The sequence below is a fragment of the Juglans microcarpa x Juglans regia genome, chromosome 2D (genome assembly GCF_004785595.1).
Source record: "Juglans microcarpa x Juglans regia isolate MS1-56 chromosome 2D, Jm3101_v1.0, whole genome shotgun sequence".
In the NCBI taxonomy this organism is placed as follows: Eukaryota; Viridiplantae; Streptophyta; class Magnoliopsida; order Fagales; family Juglandaceae; genus Juglans; species Juglans microcarpa x Juglans regia.
This window is the reverse complement of record NC_054596.1, coordinates 28925423-28946321: the sequence shown is the minus strand read 5'-3', so window position 1 is coordinate 28946321 and position 20899 is coordinate 28925423. Positions and strand designations below refer to the sequence as shown.

The 20899-nt window shown below is 38.3% G+C and overlaps 1 protein-coding gene across 8 annotated transcripts; it reads left to right on the top strand.

Annotated features, from left to right (window-relative positions):
- The first annotated feature begins 1806 nt into the window (after positions 1-1806).
- Positions 1807-19898, top strand: LOC121249178 (sec1 family domain-containing protein MIP3). 8 transcript variants are annotated; one of them, XM_041147889.1, is made up of 9 exons: positions 1807-1980; positions 2562-2597; positions 3166-3363; positions 6360-6503; positions 14090-14239; positions 16653-17156; positions 17638-19188; positions 19268-19336; positions 19628-19898. In XM_041147889.1, exons 3-9 carry the CDS (start codon positions 3316-3318, stop codon positions 19754-19756), a joined length of 2595 nt encoding a protein of 864 aa, XP_041003823.1. In that variant the 5' UTR covers positions 1807-1980; positions 2562-2597; positions 3166-3315; the 3' UTR covers positions 19757-19898. The 8 variants fall into 8 exon arrangements, with proteins under 8 accessions (XP_041003823.1, XP_041003819.1, XP_041003820.1 ...); XM_041147885.1 differs by having other exon boundaries at positions 1807-2157; XM_041147890.1 differs by having other exon boundaries at positions 1809-1965.
- Positions 19899-20899: the final 1001 nt, after the last annotated feature.

Genomic DNA, 20899 nt, shown 5'->3' with positions numbered 1-20899 from the left:
CTTCCCCATACCTTTTTCAGCAAACTCACCCACGTTGCCTTCTTCATCAATGTTCCTCCACCCAAATGCAGAGACACAAATATCCTTACCCCAACCCATGAATAGATTCAACCTTCTCAATCCATCTAAAAAATTCATGCAGACCCATACCATGAGTACTTTTTTGTCCTCTATCAAAGGGTGTAAAAACACCCTTAAGTGGCCATTCAACAAACAACTTGGGTGCCCTTAAAACTATAACATTCAAAGACCCCACATATTCATGAGGCATTTTCTCAAACAACTCTCTAGCATCACCTCTATTTCTGCTATTTTTATATTCTCTCAAAATTTCCTTCTTTTTTGAGCTGCTCTCTTCTATGGCAAACCAATCATTCTACTCCCGCTTTCTATAGAAATAAAATCTCCAAGAAATAAAATACCAAAATTTTCTTCTTTATCTCCGTTGCTCTCTTCCATAACTAATTCTTCTTTTGCAGATTCACTTTCTCTTTCTCTTGAAAGTGAATCTCCGAAGTTTTCATTCGAGTCCATAGAGAATTTCCATAGAGATTGCCAAACCCGACGAGGTCTAAGCTTCACTGCTTGACGAGCTTTATTTTTTACGATCACATCTTGTAAATTAAATCCATTCGAGAGAGGACCCCTGCAATCTACGGTTTGAGTTTTGTTCCCATCAATTTTTAATGTAAGGGTTCGTAGGACCCCTATAGTCGTTCCTTGTACCCTTGCACCTCCATACTTAGGCAGTAGAACAAGAGGAAGAATTTCATTACCGCTTTGGTGTCGGTGCTCTCGGTCTTCATGATGGCAGTAGTGTCAATCCCATTTGACGACAACCTTGGGCGAACATAAGCCCCATATGCAGAGAAACTATTGGCTTCAGAAGCAAGACAGGGAAGATTGGGAGGAAGCTCGAGATCGGCCTTGAGTAGAGACCGAGAAGAAGCTTCCAGCGTGGAAACTCTCGAATCGCTTGGTCTACAGATCCATTCTTCATCCTTTGCTCCACTTTCATCATGCCCTAGCCCTTTTTGTGTTTCTTCGGTTGAGTCCATCGAGTTTTCTATCATTTCTTTGAATTTTTCTGATCTATTTTCTTTGCTCGTTATCTCAAGAACAACATAACCATCGTCAAATATCGCCGTTTCTAACAGCATAACATCATCTTCTAAAAGAACTCCTCTGTGTCTCACTTGTTGTTGCTCCAACGGATATATGTTTCTTCCATAAGCATATTCGATATTGAGCTTTACATAGTAAATAGTGAAGGAAGAATTGACTAAGATTTTTAGATTTTTTCCCTCGGAAGACTTCACTATAAGCACCACTTGGCCAGGATCTCTAAAGAGCTCATCATATTGTGTACGGTGATAATTTTGAAAACATTCTTGAAATTTTTCATTAGTCAACTCCATGGCAAGATCGGTGTCTCTATATACCAATTGTAATGAACTTAACTATTATTCATTGAATTGTAATAAGAAAATGGTATGAAGATGGATGATAGTTGTTATGATGAATAAACTGAATGCACACAAGATGTTTGATGAAATGAGAAAGATAATCACAAGAAGGAAGAATGTGAAAATGGCTATGTCTTGAGATATTCGAGATCCCCAATTCCTTCCAAATATAACAAACTGTTTATGCAATTTTCTAAATTCAAGATCCCCTTCTCACAAAGATTCCCAGTACATATGCTCGGAGACAACACGTCAACATCTCTAATTGACTTTAAACAACAAAGTAAGCCCTGCACTAATTTCCTACTCCACTGTGGCCACTAAACAATTTATAACAACTCAAATAAATAAAAGTAAAAACTAATTTGGACGCTCCGGCCCAATTTAATTGGGTTCATAACGCAATTTAGTTTTGCTGTTTGCAGTTGTCGCCGGTCTCGTCCCTGTCGTCATCGCCGGAATTTACAGTCCCCGACGTTGGAGCCCTCCTCGCCGGCAGGTATAACTGAGATGGGTATGTTGATTAACCTTAGCATTGCACTATGCCGTTGCTGCGAATGCTAACTTGCACCGAGCTGAAAATGTCGCTCAAAACCTAGACATTACCCCCAAACACCCCCCCCCCCCCCCAACCCTCCTCTCTCTATCGTGCTTTCGAAGGTCAAACATATACTACCCCTCGCTGTTTCAGGTTTTGTTGCATATTTCTTTATTCAATTTCCCTTACGTTTCTGTTATTTCCCTCAACTCTTCTACATTTAATGTGAATTGAATCACAACAAACCCTTTTACAACTTCACCGCAAAATTTCCAATCTAGGGTTTCAATTTTGAAGACGTTTTTATGTTTTCTTTGCTGCTTTTTTCTATCATTCAACGAAGACAAGACAATGGTGTGTGATTGACTGCTCTATATCATATATACCATCCGATTGTTTTGAACGTTAAAAATATCCGATTTTTCTGGAACTAAAAGAACAAAAATTAAAAAGAAAAATTTTCCCGATGGGGCTAATGGTACTTTACATATTCTTTGTTGTAGACATTACATAATCTTTACTCTCTCTCCCTCTCTCCCTCTCTCCCTTTTTTTCAGCTTTCTTAGCGACCAAACGGAGAATTATGCATTCTTGTAAGTTTTTCAGTTGTGGAATTTGTGATGCCTGTGAAAATAGCGAATCATTTGGCTCAATTAGTTCATATATTTCTATTAAATTCCCATTTAGTTATGGCTATACTTTTATTAACTGAATTTTCAATATTAGCAATATAGGGCTCGTTTGTTTTCAGAGATGAGATGAGTTGAGATTAAAGTTAAAAAGTTGAATAAAATATTGTTAGAATATATTTTTTAATATTATTTTTGTTTTGGAATTTGAAAAAGTTGAATTGTTTATTTTATTTTGTGTGGGGATTTGGAAAAGTTGTAATGATTATGTGAGATGAGATGAGATGAGATGTTTTCTAAAAACAAACGAGGCCATAGTTGTTGTCTTTGTTTTAAATTTTGGCTTCTTAGATATATTTTGGGAAATGTCCAAGTGCCACTTTAACCGATCTGTGGATAAGCAAAAACAATTGATGCCAACAAATTTTGTTTTTTTGAATGTCCTTGAAGATATAAAATTGATTGAATATTACCTCTTCTATTTTCATTGCATAAGTTTTATTTTTTTAAAAATCAATGGTTAAATGTGTAGGTTTCTCATTAGTTGAAAGAAGTATTTGTGGGCATGCTGATGAATTGGTCCAGCGACTTGCAAAGATTGGAATTCTCATTAAATGATCTGAGAGATTATTTGTTCTGAGTTTTTCTTTTCGTCTTTTACTGAAGTCTAGTAGCTTCAAAGATGGCTTTGGTTGATGTGACCAAATCTTGCCTTGATTCCATTCACCAGGTATGTGATATTTTCTTATACGAATGTTGAGTTCCCCCTTGTCTAAAAGCTATGCTTTCTAAGAGTTTGTTGCTTATCTATTCATTTATAATTAGTTGACACGACGTAAAATATTAATTGTATCATAACATGAGTTGTATATGACTCACTGACAAACAGAGAGGTGCGTGAGAGAGGGAGAGACCGTGCGACACTCACCGAGGAGAGAAGGGCAAGGTGACGGCCATGGTGGCTCTATGACACCTTCTTTGTGTGGTGGTGAAGTTCTGAGAGAGAGAGAGAGAAAACTATTTTGGTGGTGCTAAACTGAGAAACGACGAAGCAGAGGGAGAGGGTGGTTGATGTGGGCTTACCAAGAGAGAAGGTCGTGCGTCTGAACTCAGGTGTTTGGGTCGGCGGTTTCTGTGGCTACTGAGAGGTGTTCCAACTTTCTTGGCAGTGAACTCTGGGTGATTTCTGGTTGTTCTCGGTGAGGTGGGGGTCTTGGTTGGAGAAGGGAGGCTACAGTGGCTTTGCTGTGGGAGTCGTTTCTCGGGTTTTGCTGTGAAAAAAAAAAAAATAGATTTCATGTGGGGGAGGTTTCTAGCTGCAGGAGTATTGTTGGTTTGATGGTGGGAATATTGTGGGAAAAAGAATGTGTATATATATATATATATATATATATATATATATATGAGGGTTTTGGTGCGTAGCTCGGTTACGAGTTAGGCTGCTTCCAGATTAAGGAATCACCATGGCGGCATGAATGGGGTAGACGATCTCAGTCAATTAGTCTCACGTAGGAAAGAATAATAATAATACCCAATTATAATAAGAATCATAATAAATCTAAGTCCCTAATTAAGAATTTGTGTGTATCAACTTTTATTGTGAGTTTGAACATAATGAATTGATATTGTAGTTTCTAGATGAATAGGTGTATATGTTACGCTAGTCAGTTCAAGAAGTGGAATCAATAATGTGTTGTATGGTAACTGGTTGAAGAAGCATTTTGATGCACTAAGATCTGGTACTGCTGCTGGAACTGAGAAACCAGCCTTGGCTGGTCAAATCTGTCAGAAGAAAAGAATTATATAAGTCTAGGTGTGCTGCCACATAAATAGCCTAATATTTTCTGCCCACTGAGGAAGTAGGAGTGTGATCTTAGAGCATTGAGTTTGGATTTGAGTTTTCTAGCTGAGGCCTTCATTCATTATTGAGTTTCTATTGTGTACAATCTTGGCTGTATTTTTGGATAGCAAACCATCAGCTTTCTTTAGTTTATAGCGTGCAAATCTTTACGTTTCATATTAGACATAAAATCAATAGCCCTTGGATTGGATCCCTCCTTTATCATGAACTATAAACAAAAGCTGGATGCTTTGTTGGCCTGGGCTCCTACGTTAACAGAGTAGCTCCCACTCAGATCATAGTCAGAGTTAAGAAATGACTTTGGCTTTGAGTTGGAGATAACTCTGGCTTTGCTCCACATGCTTGGTGTCAGGGTAGAGTCGAAGTTACTGTTTGGAGTTGGATTTTTGTTTTTTCATTTTCTTGCGCTTTCTCAAAATCCAAAGGAGGAAATAGAAAAATTCTAATTAAAAAAAATACGTTTTCCACACTAGAACGAATCCAAGGACTACCAAAATGCACCCAAAAATTCTCAACAAGTCCCGCATTTTTCCCCAAGTACAATAGAAAGACAACTACAAATTCACAGATCTGTCTCACAAATACACCAACAGCTACCAACAAGGGATCAAAGCTTCTAAATACAAGCATAGATCTTACCGTTAGCACCATAAAACCCTTTTACCAATTCATATACAAATTGCAACGAAAGGCGTGGGAATGAATCACTGAGATGAAGACCTAAGACTGAAGCAAGCCACAGGAACGAGTGCTGGAGCGAGGACCAGAGCAAGCTATTGAGACTTCACCATTTGCACAATTTTACACAGGCAAAAAAAAGGAGATCCAGTTCTCAACATAATGAAACCGAATATGAGAGAGAGAGAGAAATGAGATGGTGCGAAGAAATGAAGGGTAGGTCGTGTGTGGTGGACTGATGAGAGAGAGAGAGAGAGAGAGAGAGAGAGGAGTGCAGAACAACGTAATGAATGATGCTAGGGTTCTAGAATGTGATGAACATAAATCAAGTAAAACGATATCGTTTTAGTTTTGTTTTTCTTTTAAAAAAAGGAAAATGAAAAGAAATAAAAGCATACTTGAGACATTTCAAACACTAGATTTGGAGGAACTATCTCAAACTATCTCACTTCTATTTACAAACTATCTTACTATTCATAAAATTTTCATCTCATCTCATTTTCCAAGCATGCCCTAAGGTAACGTTTGGATGCTGAGATGATCTCAGATGATTTGTGAATAGTAGTGAAAAAGTAGTGAATAGTTTATTAATAGTAGTGAGCTGTTTGTGAATGGTCTAAAAGCCTAAAAGCGGCAAGACCATTAGACTGCTAATTGCTACTGGTCTGGTTTAGAATGGCGCAATCTAAATATATCAAGTAAATTTTATTTATTATAAAATAAAAGTCTGAGTCGAAGTTGAGCCTGCGAAGTCCTGTTGGACTATACTTCAGCTCCAGTTTTTTCAGAATTTGAACTCCGACCCCAATTCTGAATCCCAAAAACTCCAACTTATATAAGAATGGAGTGGAAACATAAATTTGAATGAATTCAAATTTAAGAGTGTTTGCACGCCCCTATGCTCTACTCTATTTATCTCCCTAATCAATTCTTCATGAGTGGATTAGAGGATCCTTTTCTTTCTTCTCTCTCTCTCTCTCTATTTTTTTTTTTTTTTTTCATTTTAAACTTTCTTGAGTTAAAGGGGTTTCTATGATATGAATTTTTTAGCCATCAGGGTACAGTTCTGCAACTTGTGCTACACAAATTTGTCACTAAGAAAATTTGTTGGTTAGGTATTAACTGGGCATGTGATTATAAAAGTCCATTGCTCTGCTGATTAATTGAGTAATTGATCTTGTCTTTAGATATCAGAGCACATTGAAGGTGCCACTCTCTACCTTGATGCTGGTTCTACAGAAAGTTTCCAACTTATTGGGGCGTTTCCTGTGTTGCTCGACCTTGGAGTTTGTGCTGTTTGTAGTTTGGAGAACCTGTGTTCTCTTGACGTGGTAAGTTAATTGTGTCCTGTGTTTCTTAAAATTATTTTATTGCTTCTTTCAACTTGTCCTGAATAAGTTTCAATGCTTTACTTTTTTTTTTTCACTTGTCAAAAAAAAAAAAAAAAAAATAAAGCAGATTTGAATACTTCTGTATGTTAGCTGAGCCTACTTCATGAAAAGAATGTGTTTGTGATGTTGTGTTTGTGTTTATGTTTGTCAATACATGTTTGTGCTTATACATTTACGCCTATCTCTTCCAACATCCAGCCATATAGACATTAATAAATTAATGGGCCAATCCATGCTATTTAATCATCTCGTCGATAACATGATTTATTGTCTACAAAATCATCTTATAGACTACAAATATATTGCCCCTATCAAGCATATTGTAATTTCTAGAGTTGGAGAGGACTACTTTCATGGAGGGGATTAGTTGGGGACAAAATCGAGGAGTTTGTGGTTGGAGGGAAAGTGTACAAAATTTTTCCTTAGCATGACTAATTCAGATAACAAGAATAACTCCATTGAGTTCTTGCCTGTTAATTGTGTGGTTTCTTCTATTTGTTTCAAAATTCAAAAGCGTATTATGTAGTTTTATAAGAGTTTATATACTTAGTTGTTCAAGTGGAGGCCTAATATTGACAGTGTTTTATTTGATTCTGTTGATGGAAAGGAGGCTGGTTAGTTGAATAGATCATTCAAGGAATCTAACATTTTTGAGTTACGAAAGCATTGACTGGACATAGAGACCTGGGCTTATTAGCATTTTTTCTGGCTTGTTCTAAAAGAAGGTATCACCAATGCTTTTTAATAAATTCTGTGTTAGGAATTTGTAGGTGCTATATTGTTTTCTCTTTGTACAATATTGTTTTTCCGATGAGGTTTGTTGGGTTTTCACAGTAAGAGTACATCTAAGATTGTGTTCTTAAGTGTGAGTAATGTAATATGGGGCATCTAAAACACTCAGTGATAGAATCAAAAAAGTGTTCGACTTGTTGAAGGATGGAAACGCCTTGTTCATTATTGAGAGGAGTAGGAGGGTGGTGAAAGAGATGAGGCTGGGGATGGCCATGGTGCAATGGTTCATTATTGTAGGTGCTAATATTGTTTTCTCTTTGTACATTACACTTAGTAATGTAAGTATGGGACGTCAGAACACTGGAGGACTGCTTGATGGGTGATAAAAAGGATCTGTACACCACCTCAAGGGAGGAGACCAGAAGTTTCATTGTGCAGAGGTGTTCGAATGCCCGTGGCCGCTACATGGCTCTAGCAGAGTACGATGGTGGCGGCAGACGCAGTTTCATTTTTATACCTGAAGAGTCGAGAGGTAAGGGTTGGAGGAGAATGACAGATGTATTGTGGGAGGTGGTTAAAGAGGGAGGGAATGCAATTCTCAACAGAGGAGGGGTTACTCAGCGGCCATTGGTGGTGGTGAACCACCCACAAAAGCGGTCGTATAGGGAGGCTTTGTTGCAGAAGACGATGTCAATACATTCCAGAGAGCAGAATAGTGTTGGAAAGGCTACTCATACCTCTAGCACAACATGCACACAGTGGAACAGTGGAGATGGTAGGCTTGTCGTGGGTCTGGCAAAGGAGGACGTGCGCAGTGCTTTGCTGGAAATGAAATCACAGCTATTGACATTAACAGAGAAGGTGGAGGCTATGATACGGTGCGTTGAGGAGAATATAAGATGGGCTTCGGCCATGAGGTAAGTGGACTGGCAATTTATTTAAGGCATCGGGCTCTAAAGAAGTAGTTGGGCAGCTGAGGGTGGCTAGGTCAGTTACAAGCCAAATGGGCCGATCCCTTGGGCTTTAGGTAAAGGGGCAAAACAGAGGTAAGGCTGGGGTTGGAACCTAGCCCATGTGGAAAATCAGAGAGGGGGGAGATGTCGGGCCTTCTACTGGCGGGAGGTAGTCAACCTCGTTGGAGAAGGTGTCGATCGACTTGAGTACGGTTGAGGAACCCTCAACGGTGGCCCAGACGATGAACACAGCAGCGGCAGAGTTGGCGACAACCAACCCAATTATGGATTTCAACGTTTCCTTGTTGTCAGACGTTGGATCTATGGCATTGTACACAAACAACGTCGATGGGTGGCGGCGACGAGTCTTAGGTGGCTTTTACTCTAGTGAAGGGCTCTGGGCTTCTCTAGTTAGCTTAGTAGACACAGACAGTGCTGACAGGTGGCAGGGAAGTGTCTCAAATGGATTTTACTTCGGTGAAGGGTTTTGGGCACCTCCAGTTAGCTCATTACACACAGATAGTGCCAATGGGTAGTAGGGAAGAGTCTCAGGGGGCTTTTACACTGGCGAAGGGCTCTAGGCATCTCTAGTTAGCTCAAGGTATGGTGGTAGGGACAGAGAAAGGTATGGGGTTCGGTGAGGAGAAGTCAACACCGTTTGACTCTATGTCGGAGTTAGAGGATGCATACTGCACTCCCCAGATGGTATATAAGGAAGTTGAGGTGGATCCAGAGCCACTATGTACATTGTCTCCGCTGCTTGCAATGGGAGGTTCACCATCAGATTGGGTGACTTAGAAAGTGAAGAATATACAAGATTGTGTGGGGAAACAAGGATTTCTTATGAAGGGTTTGAGGAGTAGTTCAGGGCATTACTCATCATTATTGAGGTGGGTCGATTTCAATCCCCTAAATTTGCTTGGAAAAAGTGGGAGTTGAAGCGTCTCACTTGTTTGATTAATTATGATGGATGGTGGACGGGAGGGGAGTGCCATAAAAGGAAGATATAAGGATTACACTTATCAAAAAAAAAAATAAGGATTATGATGGACGGTGGACGGGAGGGAAGTGCTATAAAAGGAAGATATAAGGGGAAGATTGTTTCTTACCATGAAGCCTAGAATCCTTTCTTGGAACAATTGGGATCTCAATGATCCCAATAAGTGTCTTCGGGTTAGAAATCTCTTATGTCACTGGAACTAGTATCTGGGCTGTCCATATGTGAGATGGGTGTATCTTGCTTCTGAGGGAACGTCCGGGCGTTTTCTTATCATGTGGGATTCACAGGTGGTTGAGTCTATTGAGTAGTGTGTTGAAAACTATATGTGGTTTGTTTGTTTAAAGATGTGGTGGATGGCTTTTGTTGGGCTTTCGTTGGTGTGTATGGACCTAATGTGGATAGATATAGGAAGGTTTTATGGGAGGAGCTTGCGGATTTCGGCTGTTGGTGGAACTTACCTTGGTGTATTAGAGATGACTTTAATATTACTAGGTTCCCTAGTGAAAGATCGGGCGAAATCTATAGCCTTGCAATGAATGAGTTTTCTAAATTTATCTTTGATATAGATTTGGTGGATCTACCACTTGTTGGTGGCATGCACACTTAGTCTAATAATCAGGCTTGGTCTTGTTTGGACAGAGTTTTGGTGTTTCCTTCATGGGAGGCTCATTACTCCACCTTTTTGCAAAAGAGATTGGATAGAGTGTGTTCGGATCACTTCCCTATTGTACTGGATTGTGGAGGCATTCATGAAGGTAAAAGATACTTCAAGTTCAAAAATATGTGGCTGAAAATTAGGGTGTGGCAGTCCTCGTATCCTTTAGAGGGTTCACCAAATTTCAGATTGGCTGGGAAATTGAAAGCATTGAAGAGAGACTTGAAGAGGTGGAATGTAGAAGTCTTTGGCCATATTGATGGTAAAAAAGGGCCACTTTTGGAGGAATTAAAGGGTTGGGAGGAAAGGGAGGTGAGCACTCCTTTTTCTGAGAACTTTTGCAGGAAAAGGTGCTACTAATGGAAGAAATCTCGTGGAGACAAAAGTCATGTGCCCTTTGGTTGAAAGAAGGGGACTGTTGTACTAAATTTTTCCCTTGGGTATCTAACTCTCATCATAGGTATAATGCAATCGAGATGCTCTAGGTTGATGGACATGTCTGTTCTGATCTTGATAACGTTAAGAACCACATTGTTAACTTCTACAAAGATCTCCATTCTGAAAAATTCCTTTGGAGACCCAAACTTGATGGCATGCCTTTTGAGACTATTGATCATTCAAGTTCAATTTGGCTAGAAAGATCTTTTGAAGCAGATGAGGTTCTTCAGGTGATTCATGGGATGGCTAAGGATAAAGTCCCGGTTCCAGATGGGTTCTCTATGGCCTTTTACCATGATTGTTGGGATATGGTCGGGGAGGATATTATGCAGGTTTTTCGAGAACTCTTTGGTAAATTTCAAAACAGCATTAATACGTCTTTTATTGCTCTTATCCCTAGGAAAGTTGGGGCAGTGGAGGTGAAAGATTTTCGGCCTATTAGTCTCATTAATGGAGTGTATAATATTATCTCTAAGGTTCTTGCTAATCGCATGAGTGCGGTCATAAGTAGTATTATTTCAAAATCCCAAAATGCTTTTGTGACGGGGAGGCAAATATTGTATTCGGTTTTGATTGCCAATGAATGCTTAGATTGTAGAATCAAGGAGGGAAAGCCCAGACTCTAGTGCAAGCTAGACGTGGAGAAGGCTTATGATCATGTTAATTTGGATTTTTTGTGTGTGCTATTTACTTGGGAGATGTGATTTTGGGGAAAGATGGATATCTTGTATTTGGCATTGTATATCTACTGTCTGCTATTCGATTTTGGTGAATGGTGCGCTGGAAGGCTTTTTTAACAGCTCTAGGGGATTAAGTCAAGGGGATCCTCTCTCCCCTTTATTGTTTGTTAGTTATAGAAGCATTGAGTCGCTTGTTGGGAGTGGCTGTTAATGGAGGTTTCCTTGTTGGATTTTCAGTGGGTGGTGTTAATATATCCCACATTCTCTTTGCTGATGACACACTACTTTTTTGTGAGCCGGACAAAGATTATATGTAATATTTGAGGGTTGTACTGGTTGTGGAGGAGAGTTTGTGGAGAGAAGTAATAGATTCTAAATATGAGAGTATTTGGGGGGGATGATGTTCTAAGGAAGTTAGGGGGACATATGGTGTGGGGTTATGGAAAAATATTCGAGCTAGATGGGGAAGATTCACTCCTACGACTATGCTAGTAATGTGGGGTTAAATGTCTATGTGATTGTTGAGGACTTCATATTCTACTTCCCACTCCATTTCTCTCATGAAAGTGTCTGCTTTGTCATTATGGTTATTGTCTACTTTGATGATGCGATTTCAGGGATCGGGTTGAGTGATTCCCTGTACCATTCCTGGCGGTGTGCTGCCACGTGTTTCACTCGGGTAGAGAGATTTCCCCTATTGATCCGGGTGGGGCATTTCCGTATTGTTCTACATGATAACAGGGGTAGAGAGAGTCCCTCAGTTGATTAGGTGGAACGATCCCATATTGTTTTCATGGAAGTATTCACGTGTGGATTGGGTGGAGAGATTCCCCATGTCGAATGGGTGGAGTGGTCCCTATTGTGTTTTGGTGGAAGTGTTTCACTTGTTGACCGGGTAGAGAGATTCCCCATGTCGAATGGGTTGAATGATTCCCCCGTATTGTTTTAGTGGGAGTGTTCCAAGTGTTGGTTAGGTAGAGAAATTCCCCGTGTCGAATGGGTGGAGTTATTTTCTGTACTCGGTGATGTGTATGGTGATTCATGATATATGTGCTTTACTCAGAGGGTGATTCCTTGCCTTATGCTATATGTGGTTTTAGCCTTTATTTATATAAAATTTGTGCATTCATATTTATCGCCATTGTTTTTCATTGTTAGTGCTGTTTTGGGTTTTAACTTATTGAGGTTTTGTTGAAATCTCATCGTGGTAGTTCCACTACGGTTTCGCTCCCTGGAATCATAGACTTTAATGCAGATGTAACTTAGGAAGGTTACCTCGAGCACGAAGTGCACAACTTGAGGAATAGCCATGGGGGCTTGTCCCCATTACATTTAAAATCCTTTGTAAATTTTAAGCCGTTTATTATACTTAGGCGACGAACAATGTATGGTGTTTTATATTATGATTTGGATAGAGAACAAATGTTGGTATGTAATTATATTTGGGATGAAGGAATAGTGACTTCTGGATATTTTTACCAATGGATGAGTGATGAACAATTTCTTTGGTACTACTAGTGTTAGTCTCCAACTAATACCCTTTACTAATTCCATTGCGATGATTTCGACACATGTGTGTTTGGCATACAAGCACACAAGAGTCCCATGAACACAAGGGATGTATTCATCTGGCTTGCATCCTGGTTATCGCGTCTCCTTAACTAACAGACAACCGGGTGCCGGGGCTGCCACAGTTTATGGGGTGGATGGTGTTCTAATGAGGTTACCGGTTCATTTGGAGTTGGTCTTTGGAAGAATACGAGGTCATGGAAGGAGTTTTCTAACTTTATTGCTTTTAAAATGGGAGGGTTCAGAAACTCGTTTTTGGCATGTGGAGATAGGTCTTCTAAGGATAATTTTCCAGAATTATTCAGCATTGCCTGTTCGAAGTGTCTATGGCGGACAACTTTTGTCTCTATATTGTGATGCTGGACAACTCAAAATTGAGAAGACATTTTTAAGCAACAGAGGAAGAGAGAGAAAAGAAGAAGAAGAGAGAAGCACGGGGAAGACTGCAAACAGCCGCTATATTATTAATTCATCAAAAGCTGCTAATACAACAGAAACCTAGGTTTAAATGTACAAGAAATTAAACCCTAACTTGAATATTATATGGGCTTATAGCCCACCAAAATAAAATAACAAGCTTGAACAATAAATACAACCCAGAGCTTGATAACAATGATCAAGGCAATAAAATAAAGAAACGAAAATAAATATCAATTTTTACCTCCAATTCAGTTGTTTGATGTCAATGTGGGCAATGTCGGATGTCTTAATCAAGCAGGACTTGGAGGTGGAACTCTTCACTTCCTTTGTTGATTAATTATGTTCTTTTAGGAGAAGAGGTTGAGAAGATAAGATATGTTGGACCCTTTTCTAAAACTTGAGTCTTTGAAATCAGATCTTATTATAACGCCATATATCCACATGCTAAAAGTTATTCTCCTTTGGAAGAGCTTTAGGAGGACTAAGGCTGCGTTTGGGTGTTGAGTTGAGTTGAGATGATAAAATATTGTTAGAATATTATTTTTTAATATTATTATTATTTTGGGATTTGAAAAAGTTGAATTGTTTATTATATTTTGTGTTGGAATTTGAAAAAGTTGTAATGATGAGTTGAGAGGAGTTGATGATCCAAACGTACCGTATCCACATAGAGTGGCATTTTTTTCTGGACAACTCCTCAATCAAAGATTCTCACTTTGGATCATTTAAGGAAGAGATATGCGTCGATGATTAATTGGTTTTGTATGTGAAGAAGCAATGGAGAACCTGGCCATCATCTGACTGTTTTGCTTGATGTGATGTTTATGGGAGAGAAATAATTGAAGCTTTTGAAGTTATCAGTGGAGAGCTTAAATTTCTCTCTTAAAAACCTCTATCTTGGGTGGTCACTTGAATTTGTGATACTATTCCATTTTTTTCTGGATTTTGATTTTCTTTTTCCTTTTAATGTTTAGGTCTATCTTGTATACTTCCTGTACACTTGTATTTTCACCTCTGTTTTGAACTTGAATAAAATTTCAGTTACTGTTCATAAACTTTCTATTTGCTCCTGTCCCAAGGTGGTTGATTGGAACTTGAAGTCTGATAATGTGAGCAAAATAGCGGTCATCACATCCCGTCTACTAAGTGATGCGCATCGGTACATTTTACGTTGCCTGACTAGTCATGAAGGTGTTCATCGTTGTACTATATTTACACCTATCTCAGAGGTGCTTCTTCTGATTATTGCTTTTGGCTTTGATTTATAGATTTTATTATTGTTTTCTCCCTTTAACATTTTGTTCATTTCCTCCGCTTATGTTGCTGTATATTGTTTGTAACTTTGATTATACTTGTAAAATAAATTTTATAAGTATTTGCTAGTGAACAAAATGAGTTGGTCATACTTATTTTAACATTGAAAATCATGTGAAATTATGTCTCCAGGCTCTATTTTTTACCAATTCATTGATTTGATCAAAAGTTAGTTGAAACTTAAACTAATTGATTTCATCACGAGAATAAATAGAAGTCTCATTCTCCACTTGGCCCACATACCCATAAAAGTAAAACAAAACATTTATTTTGGATTTTGAAAATCCTTTACAAATCATTTTCCTTTGAAACGATTCTTATGGGTTTATGACAAGAAAACTATACAGTTGCACATTTAATTTTGGAAAACCTACCTGGCCCAAAATACATTAATGAGTTCCATAATATCAATATTGAGTTAGTTAACAATGTGAGTCATGGCGGTCATTGTTATATAACCTGAAAATGATCTTTAATAGGATCGAATCTAAATAGAAGTCCCAGTTAATGATTTACAAAAATAATATTACTGTAATAAAAAAATTTTATTATTTAACTTGTTGTTTCTTGACAGCCATACAAGAACTGAAAGTACAAGTTTCTTCTCCTTTGTTTTTGAAAAACCTACGAGGAGAATAGTAGTAGAAAGGGGAAAAGTAGCTCCTTCTCAAATATTTTAAGCTTGAGTAGTTTTGCTTGTGTTTGCCCATGAAATGAAATATGCTGGAGATTGTTACTTCTGTCTCTGAGATTATGCATATGGAACCCTTTCTAAATGATGCCTCAGATGGGAAACATCAAAAGCAAAGAATTAATCTGTTATTGGCAAAGCAAATAGCACCTCCTACAGTTAAGTCAGCACCAGTGCCCGTAGCTGCCTCTATATCTAAGATAAGATGTAATTGGACAAAGTAGCATCTCCTCTTCCAATTAACATGCCGCATAGAATGACCTCACGGGGTCGATCCTGTAGGTTTTTATGTTACATCTCTTTGCATATGAAGTTTGCTAAATGTCTTCTCCCCCCCTCCCAAAAAAAAAAAAAAAAACTGGAAAAACCCTTCCAAAACTTAAAAAACTTAAAGCTACATGATTCTAACTTTCTTTGTCTGAAAATGAATCATAAAGTCCAAATACTGTATGCCATATCCACACACCATGTATTTTTATCTTGAACAAACAATTAATTACTTTATATTTGAGAAGGTTATTATCTAGTGTTGGTGTCACATTAATGTGTTCCTGGCTATGGCCCGCCCTGAAGCACTTTTGCATATGATTCCAGGACTCAAACCCATGCACTTGCTGGGAACTTCTTGACTTTTCCAATGCACCAGATGATAGTCCCTTATTTTTTTTTTCTTTTTTTAAAGTCAAGAGCTATAGTCCCTTACTTCTATTATTACTAGTCGTGTACCCACGCGATGCATTACAAAAAAAATTATTAATTTTATTTTTTTCTATTTGTTAATTGTGTTTATAATTTGAGTGTGGAGCTACATAGCAGTCCTCAATTACTCATTGCAATAGAGTAGATGGAAAAATACAAAGTTATGTGACATGGCCTTCCAAATTACTCATTTAGAATTCTTCAATTACTCATTCTTCAATTACAAAGCTACATTGCATTCCTCAATTCTTCAATTACTCATTCTTCAGACCTTTGAAATTTCAAATTGTCTATTGACATGGCCTTCTAAATTATCTTACATTTATGTGACCAAATTATGGTCATTAAGCAAAAGAATGGATGGCATGGCTTAACAGGAGCAAAGCTCCTACTTCAAAATTCATATTTGTTATAGATGGTAAATCATGAGATTAGTAAATGCTTGTATTTCTGGTAATAATGGTGTCATTTAGTATTGTAAATCTTTCTATGTTTTGAGCTGATCAACTGTAGACAGACACAAACCCCAAGGAGTTGGTTCAAGTGGTAAAGGCCTTGGGCTTGGGGGTATGCTCCCCCTAGGTCTAAGGTTCAAATCCCCTTAGCAAACAATCTCTAGGGGCCATTGAACTGGGGTATTTTTCCCTTGAATTACCCGAGGTGCACTTGCGGGAAACTCCTTGCCGAGGGCCCGCATACCCTCAGGATTAGTCGGGACGCTGTTCTTGGACACCCAGTGCCAATCAAAAGATAAAAATAAAAAACTGTAGACAGACACAGAATCGTTCCTTATGTCATATCAACCCGACAATTATTTTTGAAGGACTAATGGCTTGAAAAAGAAATACAACATCACTTTTGTGGCAAGTGAGAGGTCATTTCTGGTCATCTATTTTGGATGTTGCCACCGAATCTTATTGAAAGCTTCCAAAATGCAGATGGCTCACTCTTCATATCCTGATTCGCCCCTGGGACCAGATGCATATCATGAATACGAATCCTTGCTTGTCCAAGATTATGAGGAACTTGTTAAGAAATCCAAGACAAAGTCTACAATGCTCAAAGATAACAACTTAAGGGAAATTTCAACCTTTCAAGATGAGGGATGGTCGCAACTCACCTCCAGTGAAGGGGACATTCCTCACCTTGAATCTAGTTTAACTGGAAGTGATATATACGATAAAATAGGTCACCCCGAAGATACAGGGCAAAAATTGGTTGTTTCTGTGCATCACTTCCCCATGATCTTGTGTCCTTTTTCACCAAGGGTCTTTGTTTTTCCTTCCAAAGGATCAATTGCTGAAGCGCACTTGTCAGCTGAACACAAGGATTCCCTTAGTCCAGGATTGCCTCCCTTAAGTACTGGATTGCTTTCTGATGGTGATGATGTTCCTCCTGGGGCAACTCTTACAGCACATTTTCTTTATCATCTGGCTGCCAAGGTATTAAGTTCTTTGCATGCCCTTAAAGGATAATTGTAAATGTTAAAAACAATGGGACACAAATAGATAGAACTCTAGAACTTGCCATATCAAGGAATTGAAATATCCCAAGTACTTGTACCAATGTTATCTTTCCTTTTTCTTATTAAAAAAAACAAAATGTTGTCTTTCCTTTTTAATTGGTCTTTGGATAAAATGGCTTCTCCTTGCCACAAAAAGTGGGGATGAAGGATAGGATCACAGGTTCAATCCCTTATGGTGCATGAGTGGCATCTACCTAGTTACCAAATATGCTTACTGTCATTTTCGTTGATATAACTTCATTGAGGAAGAGTAGAAATAATTCTCGTGAGAACATGTAAGATGTCTCCCGATTGAAAGCATGTCATCAGTCCTTCCAGGACTTGACAGGTGAGTGTTCCCCTTTTGTAATTTGTTAGGTTGTCTTCATGACCATGGTCTCTTTTTCTTAATCTTGTAGATGGACTTGAAGATGGAAATATTTTCCCTTGGTGATCTGTCCAGAACTGTTGGGAAGATATTGATGGACATGTCAAGTCTTTATGATGTTGGCCGCCGTAGACGATCGGCGGGGCTGTTAATAGTTGACCGCACACTTGATCTTCTAACCCCTTGCTGCCATGGGGACTCACTGGTTGACCGCATGTTTTCATCTTTGCCCCGTAGGGAAAGAACAACATCCTCTAACCAAATGAAAGGCTCGCAAACCCAACTCAAGCATGGTCCTTCTAATCTGCAGCGTGCTCCTCTCGATGTTCAGATACCACTTCAAGAGATTTTAAGAGAAGAAGATTGCATGACAGATAATCTTCGGCTTTTGGAAAGCATTGAAGCTTTTCTGTGCACATGGGATTCTAGTAACTCTGCCTCTCAAATTGTAGATTTAACTAATCCAAGCAAAAAAGTTAACAATAAAGGGTCCCTTAACTCTGAAGTTGAGCTATTTAGTGGATCCTTTGTCTCCACCGAAAATTTCCGTGGAACACCATATTTGCAAGCTATACTAGATAGACGAACCAAGGATGGGGCCATACTGATAAAGAAATGGCTCCAAGAAACATTTCGTCGGGAAAATATAAATGTGAATATGAAAAGTCATCCTGGCTTTGCAATATCAGAGTTGCAACCTATGATTAAAGCACTAGCTAGAAGCCAACCATCTTTGCTGAGGAATAAAGGAATTATTCAGTTAGCGGCAGCTGCATTAGTTGCCCTTGATAAATCACATTGTGCCAGATGGGATGCATTTATCAGTGCTGAAAACATATTGAGTGCAAGTGCTGGAGACACAACCCAGAGTCTCGCAGCTCAAATTGGAGATATTGTCAATAAGAGTGCTTTGGTGGGATCACGTCAACAGAAGGATGGAAAAACGAAGGCATCACAAGGGGTACTTTCTTTTCAGGATGCTTTGCTTCTTATTGTTACTGGTTATATATTAGCAGGTGAGAATTTCCCCACCTCTGGATTGGACGGGCCTTTTTCTTGGCAAGAGGAGCATCTACTGAAAGAGGCTATCGTGGATGCTATTCTTGAAAACCCATCAATAGCAAAACTAAAGTTTCTCCATGGTCTAGCAGAAGACCTCGAAGCCAACCTGAACAGGATGAGATTTGAGGAAACCAGACAAGTCTCTTCAAATCAATTACAAATTGATGATTTTGATGATGATCAATGGGGTAGCTGGGGTGATGAAGAAACTGATAACAATAATGACAAAGAGCAAGTGTACGGTGATATGCAGCTGAAGTTGGAGTTGCGTGATAGGGTAGATAACCTTTTCAGGTTCCTTCACAAGTTATCAAGCTTGAAGACAAGGAACTCACCATTGAGAGATGGGGCATTTACTTCAGAAAGTAGTTTCATTGGAGATCCCTATACAAATAAAGGATTACTTTATAAGCTTCTAACCAGGGTTTTGGGCAAGTATGATGTACCTGGGTTGGAATACCATTCCTCTACCGTCGGGCGACTTTTCAAAAGTGGTTTTGGAAGATTTGGCCTTGGGCAGGTAATGTTTACCATTACCATGATTCTGAGTCTTGCTACAATTGTCAAAATAAGCTCACATTGCCTTTTCAATTCTGCAGGCAAAACCTAGTCTTGCTGATCAAAGCATCATTCTTGTTTTTGTTATCGGGGGCATCAATGGTCTCGAGGTTTGAAATTCTTTGATACTTTAGATTAGTTTTCCTCTGCCTTTCCTAACATGATATGCTCTATTTCTATTTTTGAGCGTTTGAATAAGGATGCCAACTAAAAATGATGTCCCTTTTCTTTCCTAAATGAGTGTTATCCGGACTGGCAGAGTTGTGTTAGGCTGTTGGTCTTTGTCCTTCAAAAGTAGTTTAGTCTATTTTAGAACGATTCTTCGTCTTCAATATGAAAAACATGGCACCTGGATCCCTTTCCGAAGAAACATAAAGTTGTTCTCTCTTTTGTGTCTCAAGGTACGCGAAGCTCAGGAGGCTTTCTCTGAAGCTGGAAGACCTGACATCGAATTGATTATTTGCGGAACTACTTATCTATCTCCCGATGACATGCTTGATTTGCTATTGGGGGACTCTAGTTACTTTTGATTCCTTAAGTCTGTAAAAGATAGAGAAAGATGAATAGAATGAATCTTAAATGTTGGTTGCAAACAGTTCATGTGCTGTTTGTCGAAGTTTCCAGCCATTTAAATATATATATATATATATATAATTCCTATTGAAAGTGCTACTGTAATTTTGATATGGTAAATATTAATTTTAAGATATATATCAATTAGAACAAGTATGATAAATGTAACGATAGCCATAAATTTATGCATTAAATTTTATAAATGATTATCATTATACTTGGAAAAAAATGAAGGAAACAGAAAAGTTATTAAACACATAACAAATCAAATGTTTAGAATTCACTTTGTTGAAATTATAATACTCGTTACAATTATTATTTTTCTAAATGAAAAAATAAAATAGTATTATTTTTAATTGTTTCAAAAAATTACATGGATAGAATTGTAATTGTTGTTGGAATGATAGAATGTTTTTATCACAAGTACATGTCACATGCTTTCAGGTTATGCATTAAAAAGAAAAAGGTTTTGCCACGATTTCAAATGCTAGGATGAAGGAATATTAAAGTGGAACTCTTCTGTTCACTATAAAGTGCCTAAATTAGAGTGGTAGCTTATGTGTTAAACGAAGTACAGTAAACGAACTTCGAATAAATTCTTTTTAAAGGATTCAGGAGTAAAGTAGCTGCACTTAATGCTAGTGGGTGCAATGCATTGAAAATACGGTGAAGGCGAATTGTGAATTGTCGTATCATATTGTAAATGCGGTGAAAGCGAATTACGAATTGCCGCATCATATTGAATTGAACGTATTCACACCGTCAAAGAGCCGATAATGTGATGCAGTAACTAGTAAAGACCCCATGATGCTTAGGGGAGCCGTGAGGTATCCATCCATGTTATATTGAAAAGATTACAACAGATTAATAAGAAATGATACTTTGTTATAGGGCTATATTGTTACTTTGTCACATGGTTATAAGTTTAGTATTTTTGAAAAGGAATCTAGATAGTAGAAAAATGTGTTTTGTCAAAATTCATATTCATTTTCATGTATCTTGTTCACGATTTACTTTACATATGCTTATGTTATCTCTGTGTATATATTTTGTTTAGTATATTGTTACTTATGTTATCTCTTTGTTATGGGGCTATATTG

Bases quoted from the DNA above. Each gene is read 5' to 3' on its own strand.
- LOC121249178 (XM_041147886.1), top strand. From the start codon at position 3,316: ATGGCTTTGGTTGATGTGACCAAATCTTGCCTTGATTCCATTCACCAG. The intron at 3,364-6,359 runs GTATGTGATATT...TCTTGTCTTTAG, and splicing joins GCCTTGATTCCATTCACCAG to ATATCAGAGCACATTGAAGG. The intron at 17,157-17,637 runs GTATTAAGTTCT...TTAATCTTGTAG, and splicing joins TTTATCATCTGGCTGCCAAG to ATGGACTTGAAGATGGAAAT.